Source organism: Sorex fumeus, unplaced genomic scaffold, assembly GCF_029834395.1.
Source record: "Sorex fumeus unplaced genomic scaffold, SorFum_2.1 ptg000026l, whole genome shotgun sequence".
Taxonomy (NCBI): domain Eukaryota; kingdom Metazoa; phylum Chordata; class Mammalia; order Eulipotyphla; family Soricidae; genus Sorex; species Sorex fumeus.
Window position 1 is genome coordinate 15847399 of NW_026606083.1, and position 13795 is coordinate 15861193.

Consider the following 13795-nt stretch of genomic DNA (forward strand, 5'->3'; position numbering starts at 1 on the left):
TTCTATGTTCTCTGGATAAAGATATCACACACACATTTAAAACTGTCAGTAAGCTTCAAAGAAAATTCAGCATTATTTTTCTCTGGAGAGGAGTGAATATAGCGGTAAGGTCAATATTTTTCAGTGCATGATATGCTGCAATATTATATCTTAGATGATTTATAGATTTTGAAATAATTTTCACTTCCTTAAAATCTAAATTTCTCATATATTCTAAAAGACCCTGGTCCTTTTGAGAACTGAGATGAGGATACTAAAAGATATTACATATTGATATCCTATAAAATAAGGTATTTGTGTGATTTTTTAATTCAATACTGTTTTTTCTCTACATATTTATTCCTTCAAAATAATAGAAATTTATTCTGCCTTAAACATCACTATGCTTGAGTTTAGTAAATGGCTCAAGAGATGGGTTTTTATATCAAAATCCTTAAGGCATTTCACCTTCCTCACTCTGATAATCCATCTTCAATCTATCAGAAATGGAGCTAGAGTGATAGTACAGTGAGTAGAGTGCTTCCCTTGCATGTGGAAGACCCAAGTTTGGTCCCTGATAACACACATGGTCCCCTGAGTTTGTCAGGAATGATCATTGAGTGCAGAGCCAGGAGTAAGCCCTGAGCACAGTGAGGTGCCCACAAAAGTACTCGTTAGAAATGTCTGTGGACACTGTCTTCATAACATTTTCCAATTTCAACGACTTTTCACCAGCAACTGCTACTGTTCTGACAAATCTCATGTTTGTTAAGCCCTCGCTATGTTCTAGGTGCCTTTTACTTTTTATTCTAAGTAACGGGAGTGCCAAATTATTTAAATATTTTACATCAATGTTATTCAACCTCTATGTGCCTTCAAATAGGGGAAAGTAAGAGAAATAATTCATAGATCGGTTAACAAGTGAGCAAACATAAACCAATGGAGACAATATATTGTTGGAGTACAAGGAGCTTAGGTTTATCGGGTCGCACCCATCACAGTGCTCCCGAGTCACTCCCATTACTTTGTCTGTCTGTAACCACTTCTATGCTCTCTTCCCCAACCAATTTGTAAGGTCTCATCCTTCTTAGATACTGAAGCTGTACTGTAAGTTAATATTGCCTTTCTCCTCTCTTTATGTCTTTTGAGCAGTTTACTTTAATGCAATGTCCTTTTGTATAGATACAGGAAGACAATTAATATTATGCTTTGTAACTTAGGAGTTGATTGCCTTTGAATATTATTCACTCCCGGGCATCTGCTTTCTCAACTTAAGCCCCAGTTGCCCTCACTTCCTAGCACCCCAGAAGCAGGGTCCTGACGTGGGACTGGATGGAACCAGGGTAAGCCAGTAAGTTATGTGCTATCCTGGCATCGAGATGGGCCAGGCCAAGTGCCACGATTTTTAACTATAAGAGTTTGATCATAGGCAAATGCTGTCATGATCCAAAAGTAACGATGAGACTAGGACCCAGCTGCTTAAGAATAGGAAGGATATCTGGCATGAGCACTGCAGTCTGAGATGGAGATGGCACTAGGAGAGCAATTCTATGAACTTAAAGTATTTCTTAGAGTGTCCATACAAAATGATTTATATTATGTATGCTTATATGTTGGTCGGACAAGGAGAGGAGAAACACATCCAGGGAAATCTGTTATAGTGTGGGTTGATCTGCTAAATGAGAATCTGTCCTAGAAGTTTTCCTGTGTGTCCTGACCAGCTTGGATAAGACTGAACTTTCTCCCCTTCAAACTGCCTTCAGTAAATGATTTCAGTATATTGAGACAGTTTCCCTTTTCTCACAGAAACCTAGCTGGTCTTAGGTATGCAGATCCCAGGTGCTAAGCCAAGCCAATCTTGGGGATGTAGATGCCTGACTCCAGGCAGGCTGATCTTTGAGATGTAGATTCCAAGCTCTAGCAGACTGGTCATTGATGTGCTAATCCAAGTGCTTGTAGCTTGTAAAAAGGTGAGGCCAAGATTACTGGCCTGTGGATAAAGAAACAATGTATGTTTTGCCTCAATGTTCTTTCTGTAACTCCTTTTGATGACATCACTATATTGCGCCCTTTAGAAGTACTATGATCTATATAAGGGAGATTTCAGTGCTCTCTGGGGGACATGTGCGTCAGAGAACCTGGGAAGATGAGGCTGAGGACAGAAGCTGAGAGGACAAAGGCACACGTGCTTGAGAGATCCTGGGGCCTCCACGACATACATCTCTTCCATGTAATAAACTGCTGCTAAGACCAACCAGTCTGGCCCTCGTTTCCTTCCTTTGCCTGACCATCACCATCAATCTCCCTGAAGTGGGGAAACAGCCTGAGACTACCGAACGTGGGCGGCGGGAGAGATAGGCCGCCGCATTCCCCTTGCCCGCCCTTTTTTGTGTGTTTACACAATATATTATCTATTAACTACAATATTAGGAAACTAGAATTATTTATCTAGTACTTTGTGGCTCACTTCCTCATTATGTACCAGGTTTTCTGTAATTGAACCTTGTTGTCCTTTTGTCCCATTATTGCTGCTTTGTATAGCCTATTTTTCATATGAGAACCAGAGATTTGGGGTACTCCACAGCAGAAATCAGGGTGCCCTAGGCGCCATTCCTGGAGGTACTTGGTTTGAATATGCAAGCCAAATGATTCAGTCCTTAGTTGTGGGGTTTGGGGAGCACTTTTAGGGCCCTGTACATCATTAGTGCTGTGGAACAATCTTGGGGCCTGAGAGATGCCTACATGTGTGCTAACTCCTGAAATTTCTTCTCAGCCCCAAGCTTTAAAAAGTGAATTTTAAAAGATGAATTATCCCATGATCCTAAGCAAGCATTGCCCATGACTTCCCATGTTAGAGTAGGAGCAAATCCTTACAGTGACCCAGGAACTTCAGCATCATTTCTACATATGATATATACGTAAGAACATTTTGTGTATTTATGTGGATAATCACACACATGATTTTCTAGGTATAAAATATGTAGTTAAAAATGACTGAAGAGTAATTCAGTTATTCTCTTCCCACCTGCACTCCCTCCTGGGGTTCATCTCTTACTCTGTAGGATCAAGCCACATGGGTTTCTTGAACTGGAAGTTGTCTTCCTACTATAGCCCTTGTACTTTGTAATTATCTTGGCCCACCATGTGTGGCTTTTCCATTTAGTTTGTTCAGGTTCTCCATACAAATGTCATTTCCTTCCTGATACCTCATGGGTTTGATTCTGAGATTGATTGTAACTATTAATTAATTGTAATTAATATTAAAAGCAAATATCTAGCATAGATAAAGCTAGACAGAATGGAACTTTTACTAATTCTATCATATTGTTGTTAATCTTATTATTTTGAATGTGTTACAAATTTTAATACTGTTAGAAACTTTGAAATCAGACATATATATATATATAGATGTATAACATGTAATCTTACATGTAAGCATATATAACCTCAAAATTGCATTTTAGTTTATTTACTCTTAACTCCCACATTTGAAATTGCTCACATTTCTTGCAATGCTAATGTGAAGATTGGAGCTAATGTCCACAAAGTGCCTTATCTAAAACAAAGCATATAGCTGATGATTAATTAATGATAGTTATGACTGATTTTACACTTCACTTATATTGTTCTTTAGTCATTTTAATCACATATTTTATACCTTTCCACATGCTCAGATGAGCCTCATGCATGAAGGAACTGGCAGAGAAAGCCAGGTGTGCGGGACCTGGGGATGAGATCTCCAATCCTGCTCGGATAGGGACTGGGCCTCCTCCACCCAGATCCCCCATCTTCCAGTAGCTAGACAGTTGCACCAACCAACTGCTATGTAATCCCACCAATGACCAAGATCCAGAGACTATAAAACCAAGCTCCCAGAAGCGCGTGGCTGCATTTGTGGCTGTGTGACCTTTTTATTGTCTAGTTATCAGAGAACCTGGCAGGCTACTGAAAGTAGCCTTCCTGCATACATGCCTGACTGGGAACACCTGCAAAGGTGATTAGAGGCTGCCCCAAAAGCCTCCATCCCTCTTGGAGAGCCTGACAGACTACTGAGAGTATCCTGCCCACATGGCAGAGCCTGGAAAGCTACCCGTGTCATACTCCATATGCCGAAAACAGTAACAATGATGGTCCTCATTCCCCTGACCCTGAAAGAGTCCCCAATATGCCATTTGGGCTACACTAGCACATGTCAGGGATGAATAGATACTTTATTGGTGCCCGCTTGAGCAAATTGATGAACAATGGGACGACAGTGCTACAATATGCTGTATCAATGGGATGGCCTTTATGCAAACACTGGCTTTGTTTCGCTTCCTATTAATATTTAGTTTATATTATTATTATTTATAAAAATAATAATAGTCATTATAAAAATAATAATGGCTATTATTATTATTTTTCTTCTTTTAATTAGTTAATTGCTTCTTATTCATTACATGGAGTTTGCTTTAACCAGGACAGTGAGGTTTACCATTGGAAATTGCTTTGTTATAGGATTAAATTATAGATAATATTAAATTGGGATTGTGACTATAGAACTCTGTGAACCTTCAGTAATAGCCATGGGTAATCATGTTTTCAACAAAGCAAATATTTATTTAAGTATTAAAAGGGTATAGATTAAAAAACCATTTTCTTCTGACTTGTCTTTTTTTAATTTTTTATTAGTGAATCTCTGTGGGGTATAGTTACAGACTTACAAACTTCGGTGTTTGCATTTCAGTCTAACTTGTCTTTATGTTCTTATTTCTGGAGAAATCTTTTGTCTCTTATACAGCCTCCCAGAAATATTTGATAAGTATTTAAACAAGTGTGTATTTTGTGGGTATGTGTATTCCTTTTATTCACTTTAATGTTTTCATTTGTTCCATATGGCAAAGTAAATTTCAGTGGATCAAACATTCAGAATCTTTAAAAGAAAAATTAAATCCTACAGGACTAGGAAAGGATGGTATAATATTATTTCAGCTTGTGTTGTCAGAAACCATAAAAGATAGGTTGACAATTCTGATTGTATAAAGTGAAAAATATAATTTTCCTAAAGATATTTTAATCTTGAGATTTATCATGAAATTATACTTCAAACTCCAGAAATGTTGTAAGGATTGCAGCTCTATACTGGATACCTAAGATAAAACCAATTTTCCTTAAATACACAAAGCCTCTACCAGGAATACTAAAAGACAGAGAAAGATGAGTACACTTTACCTTTCTGACAGCAAGAAGAATTGACTGAACTCTCTTTGTATTATCTTATAGAGTTGGATTTAACATGCAAAAATATTGCATGTTAATTATTTTCCTTTCTTAAAATATTGCATGTTAAATATTTTCCTACGTTAAATATATTTCCTTTGAATTGTCAGCCTTATATACTTTCTAGATATATTAAAAGTACCTACATGGTTTACCAAGACATCAAAAATTCCCTCTAATTTAGAATCATTTAGGAGTATTTCTTTTTACAAGTATCCTCAATTTATTTAGTACTTTTCCTATATAAAATTAGCATCAATTTGATGTTACAATGTCAAGTTACTTTTAATACTAAGAAGTCTTTAAAATTAGTAGTTAAAAATACCAGCCTTTTGTGGAAATGCCTGTTGAATATATTCATTTCTATATTTAATATAATACTAAATACACATTTTAGTGTACCCATTTTAGAGGTAACTTTTTTCTTGACAATGTGACCATTTTTCACTAGTAAGCACATGGAAAAGGGCTCTTTGCATATCTGAGTTGATGCTGACTCAACATCAACATGAAAAGAAGAGGAAGCTGCAGAAACATTATTTCAACTAATTTGTATTTTTGCTTGGTTGAGTCTGGAGCCTCAGGCTAGAAAACCCTCTGTCTGCTGTATAAGAACCTCACTTTTATTATAGTCACAAGCCTTGGGGAACTGTAGGCATTACCCTTCTTAAAGCCTGGAATTTCTTTACATATTTTCCTCCTCTTTTTCCTTAATGCAAATCTCAATCCATCTCCCTGGCTTTTGGATGTTTTGTTTGTTTAGTATTTGGGTTGTTCTTGTTTGTCAATTTATTAATTTCATTTCCTTTTTTGGAATTGCTAGCTATTTCCTCCATCTCCTCCTTTACAAGCATGAAATGAGATACCATAGTGCCTTCAGATATTTTGCTGAAGTTAAACAAGACCAAAAAAAAAGGAGGATTCTAATACAAATAGGAAGGTGTTTCAAATATTTCAAGACCTCCCAAAGGGAGTGGTCTGCCAGTTTTAACTATCTGTAAAGAAAATAAGACAGATTTTATTTTTCATCCTCATATCACCCAGAGGATTTGCTGCCCCATGAAACTCATATTGAGAAAGATCAATACTGATATACAGGATCTGGCCTGATGGTATCAGCAGAACCCTTGGTGTTGCTATAAACTGGTGGTTCTATTGGACATATCCAGTCTCACATAACATTCAATTGAAAAAGCCATTCTTGTATCATAATGAATATGGATAAAAGCACAATCTCCAGGTGCCAGAAATTGCACAATGATTGGGTCATGCACACAGGCACCCTTTGCTCCCCTCCCCGAGCTCCCCAGGTACCACCAGATAGCCCAGGTACTCCCCAGCCATGTATAGGCTGAGCTAAATCCTTCAACCCTAGCAGTGAACTAGCCAGCCCTGTTAACTAAGTATTTCAGCATGATTCCAGTTTGCAGGAACACTGTTGGGGAAAAAAAGAGAAAGAAAGAAAGAAAGAAAGAAAGAAAGAAAGGAAGGAAGGAAGGAAGGAAGGAAGGAAGGAAGGAAGGAAGGAAGGAAGGAAGGAAGGAAGGAAGAAAAAAAAAGAAAGAGAAAGCTCCAGGCAAGGAAGATAGTTCAGGGATCAAAGGCAAATGCCTTGTGTGTTCAAAGACTTGGTTTTAATCACAGACACTGAATGGCCCCAAAGACACCATGGACTGTAGCTCTCATCTGTAGAATACGTAATTGTGTGCATGTCACAGCCATATATGATGATTACATGATGATTGAAGATCTTAGATCTTGGGACCATCTACAGTTTCAAGAAGGGTTTCTATCCAAATTTTGTTCATTGTATCAAGTGCAATGATATATACATAAAAGATAGTTTTTGAATTTTTTTCTTATGAAGTAACGTTTGAGGGAGATAGGATCATTTTTAGGTAGCACTGTAGCACTGTCCTCCCATTGTTCATCGATTTGCTCGAGTGGGCACCAGTAATGTCTCCTTTGTGAAACTTGTTACTGTTTTGGACATATTGAATATGCCACAGGGAGCTTGCTAGGCTCTGCTGTGCAGGCGGGACACTCTCGGTAGCTTGCCGGGCTCTCCAAGAGAGACGGAGGAATCAAACCCGGGTTGGCCGCGTGCAAGGCAAATGCCCCACCTGCTGTGCTTTTGTCCAAAATATTTTATTAGAGAACAAGAAAAGAAACTGGCTTGCAGTTGTATGGTGGTTAGGGGTGGGACCAGCATGAGGATTCTTATACACAGGATGTGATGGTGGCATTGAATATTCTCCCAGAGAAGGTTGTATTCTTGCTTTCTTATTAGTTGCCCCAGATGTAGGAAGCTGATGGAGAGCTGCCACAATGATGACAAACTCCAAAAGCAACAGGAAGACTACACTGCAGAGAGTTCCAAAGAAAATGCTTTCCTTGGAGTACCTGGTGTCATCTAGTTGACTTTAAAAGAGATGGGGGGACTAAAAAAATCAGACAATTTGGAAGTGAAGAATTAAAGTTTGAAGTTAGCATGCCACTTTCCAGATGTCTCTATGATTTGCATCTGGGGTTCTCTAACTTGCCTAAGTTATTCTTTACAAAATCAGATTGCCCAACAAAGTAAATCACTGCCGAGTTTAAGCAATATTTTTAATAAAAATTAAAATTATGAGGTTGGAAAGATAATATTGCAGTTAGGGTGCTTGCTTGCATATAGCCAGCTCACCTTTGATCCCCAGAACCATCTGTGGTCCTATGAACACTTTGAGGCATGATCTCTGAGCACAAAGCCAGGAGTAAGTTCTGAGCACCACCGGGTGTGGCTCCCTCCACAAAAAGTAAAAGTCATATCATTTTGCAAGACTACTAATATTGGATTCACTCAAAGATATACACTCTGATCTTGGGTAACTGATTAATTTGGACTAAACAACAAGACTAGAAAATGTTTTTTTCAATAAATGGCATTAGTTGGTAATTTTAATTGCTAGTTATCCAAAAATGTTATCAATACATGTTATTTTATAGATAGAATGAGTTTTTGATGATGATTTTTTATTAATGCTGGGGAGGTTTAATCCAATTTAGTCTTGTATAATAGTTGAATTGGGCTAGAGCGATAGCATAGCAGGTAGGCATTTGCCTTGCACGAGGTCGACCTGGGTTCAATTCCTTCGTTCCTCTCAGAGAGCCTGGCAAGCTACCAAGAGTATCCAGCCCCCACAGCAGAACCTGGCAAACTGTCCCGTGGTGTATTCGATATGCCAAAAACAGTATCAACAAGTCACACAAATGGAGACGTTCCTGGTGCCCACTCAAGCAAATCGATGAACAACGGGAGGACAGTGCTACATAATAGTTGAATTTTATTTTAATGATGCATCTATTTGATTTATAAATGTAAGACCTAATGATTATTATTATCTTGCAATATTAGCTATGTTAAATATATAAGACATTGGGTTCCATAATTGTTTTCATTTTGAAACATGCCTAAGTTATTTTCTTGTTGTTCGAGAAGAATTAGATTTTAGCTTGATTCTGTTTCTTTGGAGAAAAGCATCAGAAGAACCAGTTTTATTTCTACTCCCCTAACAAATTGGAATTGACAGAATCAATGCAAATGCCAACTTGTATAAAATTAAATGATATCTTAATTTCTTGGATTCTCGGCAGTTCTGTGAGAAATGAGGCAGCTGATGGTCGGCATTGCCATGTTTATTTCTCAGTGGTCTTTGTCTTATAACATCTGACCTAATATCTTTGCTCTTAACAAGTCAGTGGATTTGAAAAAAGTAATTCTGAAGACTTTGGACCTTGGTCTAAATTGCATCTCTTGTTTTGAAAAAGCAGCAAGTCACTTAACATTTGTAAATTTTTTATCCTCTATAAATGACTCAGCTAATGTAGGTGATCTTCATTTCTATGTGCTAAAAATGCTTTAAAATTTTGATTCTGAGTCAAGCTCTGTAATTGAAACATTAAAGGTCTTTTATCTTACCCCCAATCTTCTGAAATTTAACTATGGGGCACCTAAGTAAGAATGGTTTAATCTTACACTGCAAGAAAGAAAAATGTTAGCAATGAACCCATTCTTTGAAGCAGAATGCCTGGTTGAAACTTATTTTCAAAGGTTTTGCTAGTGGAAAGGTCATTTAATTAGGTGCTAAATAAGCAGTTGAGAACAGCTCAAGTTTCTACATGGTGTTCAATTCTTTCCCCCTCCCCCCACTTCTTTCCTCCTTGCTCTGTATTGTCTATAAATGTGAGATCCATCCAGCACATTAAAAACTGATACATGATGTACTTTTTTCATTAGCAGGAGTTCTTAACTCCAAAGAAAATATGTCAATTAATTTCTAAAGCATTATCTTCTTTCTTGGATTCACTCAAATACCAGACAATGAAAGTTGTCATCCAGAATGCAAATAGAAGTGTTATTATCTTCACCTCTATCTGGTAATGGGTAAATGGGGAAGATTCCTGGTGCTATAGTGTCTGAGAACACTTGTGAATTTGAACTCCCAAGTTGAATGAAGCTAGAGGAATTTTCCTGCTGTGATACCATTCTCCATGTTGTTGGCGATGTTCTGGTTTAATAGTAACAGGCTAATAGTATCATGAGTGGACACACTAAACTACTGTATTATCTCCAATGCATTTTATTGCAGTCATTCATTTATTTGACTAATATTTGCTGTTTACTTCCAAAGACTCAGGTACTGTGCAATGCACTGATGATTCAAACAGTAGTATTTTTTATTAGCCTAATATTTTTAGGTTCTATTACTATTTTATTCTTCTTACGGAGAGAAAGTAAAGTTTATCAAGGATTTGTGTCACCCAACTCACAGAATGACAAGTGCCAGCATGAGTTTATACTCAAAAGCAAATTGTTCTTGGGGATGCAGAGACAATACAGTGGGGAAGATGCTTGCCTTACATGAGGCTGACAAGGGTTCGATGTCTGGCATCCTATATGGTCACTTGAGCACTCCAGGAAGAATTCCTGAGTGCAGAGCCAGAATTAAGCCCTGAGCATCACCAGATGTAGCCCCCAAAGCAAACAAAAAGACACATTATTCTTTACCTTAAGTGCTCAAAAAGAGCAATTTTATGTGTAGCATTATACTGGAGGGAAATTGCTTCTAGACTTCCCCCAACTTAATAAGTAGATAAACATTTTGGAGAAAAATCGGTTGGAAAATTGGTTATTCTTTATGCATACACTTGCCTCTAAGTACCGTAAACGTGTTTCGCTTCTGATACATGTCTGAGTGCATGGATGTTAATGTTCTAGATTTCTAAGTACCCCACTGTACATATGTTTTTAGTATCCTGAAGATTTTTATCCAGGTTATCAAATGGAAGCATCATTTTGGCTTTCAGATCTAATATGTATATATATAATATAATATATATACAACCATATATGAATTATATATACTATATGTTCTTGAGCATTGCTTATAAAAAATTCTGTATTTGAGAAGATACAGGACTTTAATTTACTAGATCAATAAATAAAACGTTTTTTCTCTTTGAATGGTTCCTGATATTATTGTATAGGTTAGATTCTGAAAGGGTTAGGAGAAAGAAATTGGCGTCAGACCTCTGAAATGCCTAAGAACACCGTGTTTCTTTATATATTAAAGTAAATTTATCCTCATTGCCTTTTGCTCTCCCTGAATGTATTGTATAATGTTCCCTTACGCTTGCTTTATTTCCTTTGCTTTAGGTCCCTGCCCTCACGGTTACCCGGAATGTCTGAACAGCAAATTCTATAGAGCTGAGCAGAGCTGTAATTTTGTAGATGACCATGAAGAGAATGAATGCAGTAGTTCCTGCACTTTTGAGAATGGCTGGTGTGGCTGGCAGAACTCACGGGCTGAAAACTTTGATTGGGTTTGGGGAGTTGGCTCTCATCAAAGCCTAAGACCGCCCCGAGACCACACACGGGGAGATGAAAATGGTAGGTTACGGGTGTTGTGACTTTTACTCTGATCATCTTCACCAGGATCATCATTTTGTTTACCTTGACAATAACTGAGAGAGACCACCTTGGTGCCCCAGCAAGTAAATCGAATGTTTAATGAGTGTATTTGTCTCTGAGATTGCCGTGACAGGGCCTCAGAGGAGGTGGATTAATCACTGGAACTTACTGTCTCACAGGTGTGGATGTTAGAAGCAGGAAATAAGGGCATCAGCAGGCCTGCTGACTTTTGAGGACTGTTAATATAGGCAAGAGCAGGCAACAAGGAGCACTGGGTAGGATGAGAGATGAAAAAGGGAAGGAATGAATGGAATGTGAGAATAGGATGCCACAAGGCCCTATCTGGGAGGATAGGCCATGTGATAGAAGTCCTAACATCCCACCTGTCTCAAACTTACTGAAAGATTATAAAAACCAAGAAAACAAAAACTAAAATAATTGTTCATTCCCCTCCCATCTTTGACAAGCTTCCTTCTTTGATCAGCTCTTTTCTGCAGGTCATGCACAACACCTGGAAGCTTTTTTCCAACATAGATACGAATTTCAGATGCTTGACACCAAAAGGTGGAAAGAATAAGTTCTAAGGACACTTGGCTGTGAACTAATTCAAAATGGAAGACCAAGTATCTAACCGATGATTTCCAACCATACCCTCATTAAAATTACACGCTAAGTGTGATATATTTGCATTATACAAATCACACCCACCCACTCCAGACAATTTATAATTATCATGGGAACCCCAAGGAAACAACCACAACCAAGTATGTTTAGCGTCTGAGTTGGCACCTTGATTCTGAGAAATCACTACCTTAAGAACCCCTAAAATATTCATTTTCTACCCTTCAATAATTTGTCCTATTCCTATTACCAAGCAAATAAGAAAAATGTTAAAAACAGAACTGCTCTTTCTTTTGAATACTCCACACCCTGGTCCTTGAATAAATGCTTTAATAAACCACCTTCTTTAACTTATTTCTCTAACTTTCTCTGGGATTCTTTCCTAGAGCAAGAAGACCCTGCTAGTTCTCAGGCTGTGCCTCTAGGCTTTATTCCTCACTAGGCTTTTCCTTCAGCACTTTCCTGAGTGACACACTGTTGTCTTCATAACCCTGAATTCTTCCCTCACTTGATCATTAGGAAGACTTTTTACTTTGTCAGATTATCAACTCCTCACTGGTTAAGTGGAGAAAATAAAATTTATCTCATATATGCAACCTGGTTGTTGAGATTAGTAAAATGGTATGCACAAAGGAAATTTAAGGTGAGATTAGATGTATTAAAGACTTTATTCCTGACTTGTATCTGCATTAAATCGCTGAAATCCAGTCTCAATTTAACCTGTTAGTGGGCAAGTGCTCCTTTTTTAAAGAAGAACTCTGAATCCCTGGCCCCTATAGAAATTGGGAAAAGTATAAATATTGAAAAGACACAGACCCATAAAAAATACTGATGCTCTCCAAGCAGGACTAAAAAAAAAAAAAAAAAAAAACCAGGGAAAGGCAGATGTCTAATTCACTTTGTTCTACATACAGAAAATGTTTTGGATATTTGTGCAAATAAAAATTCAGTTGTGCAAATAAAATTCAGTGAGCCTTCTCATGTTGCCTATTTACAATTTCAGTGTTTTATTAACACTCAACAAATGACTGAGATTTTAAGAGTTCATTGTATTCATTTAGATTTCATAGGTAATCTTAGTATTGTTTTACCCTAATTTGATTGTTAGAGGGGTTCATTAAAAGATTTCTGTAACTATCATGTTTATTTAATGGCATAAATATCCCATCAGATAAGTTCATCTGCATACAGTGAAGTGCTTTGCTAAAAGCAGGTAATTGGAAATTGTTCTATCAGTGAGCTAGAGGCAGAGGTATTAGATTTCCTTTCTGTTTCAAATGGAAATGCCTTTGGCAACTCAGATTATAGGAAATGTAATTAAAAACTCAAAACTGAAAAAATTCAAATGGATTTCTTGTTTTTTTTTTAAAATTTTTTCCATCTCTGTCCTCTCTCCATCCTGTCTTTGTTCCTAGGACACTTCCTGTATCTGGAGGCTACTCCAGTGGGCCTGCGTGGGGAGAAGGCACACCTCAAGAGTGTCATGTGGCAGGAATCCAGTGCTGCCTGCACCCTGAGCTTCTGGTATTTCATCTCTGCCAAGGCCACAGGCTCCATTCAGATCCTCGTGAAGGTAGGACTGCCATGTGTGAGCCCCCTGTGGTGAGGGAAAGTTCCTCTGGTCAAGACACAAAGTCTCTAATAGAACAAAGAAGGAACCCAGAGTCCCTAGAAACTCCAAAATAGGAATAAGATGTGTAACTAGTTAGAGCCTCTGCTCTTTTAGACAGAAGATTTTCCTTCGTGAGAACTGTTGCTGGTAATAAAAGACTCCAGCTCAAATGCTCACAGGGCCTAGGAACCAGCTTTTAGCTTTCTGTCTTAGGCTGAGGTTGTAATTGAAAACATTGATTCCTTCTATGATAGCAGGGAATGAAAAACAAGTCGTTCTTCTCTTTTGGTATTTCTCTGTCTGTCCTTCCCAATAAATGGAAATGAGTTGTTTGTACATCTGCAAGGGAGACAGCATGTGACTCTCCATTT

At 37.8% G+C, this 13795-nt stretch overlaps 1 protein-coding gene across 1 annotated transcript in view; it reads left to right on the top strand.

Annotated features, from left to right (window-relative positions):
• Window positions 1-13795, top strand: part of MALRD1 (MAM and LDL receptor class A domain containing 1) — a 625529-nt gene that overhangs the window by 278919 nt on the left and 332815 nt on the right. Inside the window, exons 28-29 of the mRNA XM_056114588.1 lie at window positions 10937-11170; window positions 13228-13385. Of these exons, the coding sequence (XP_055970563.1) occupies window positions 10937-11170; window positions 13228-13385 (392 nt within the window). The remainder of the gene's footprint in view (window positions 1-10936; window positions 11171-13227; window positions 13386-13795) is intronic.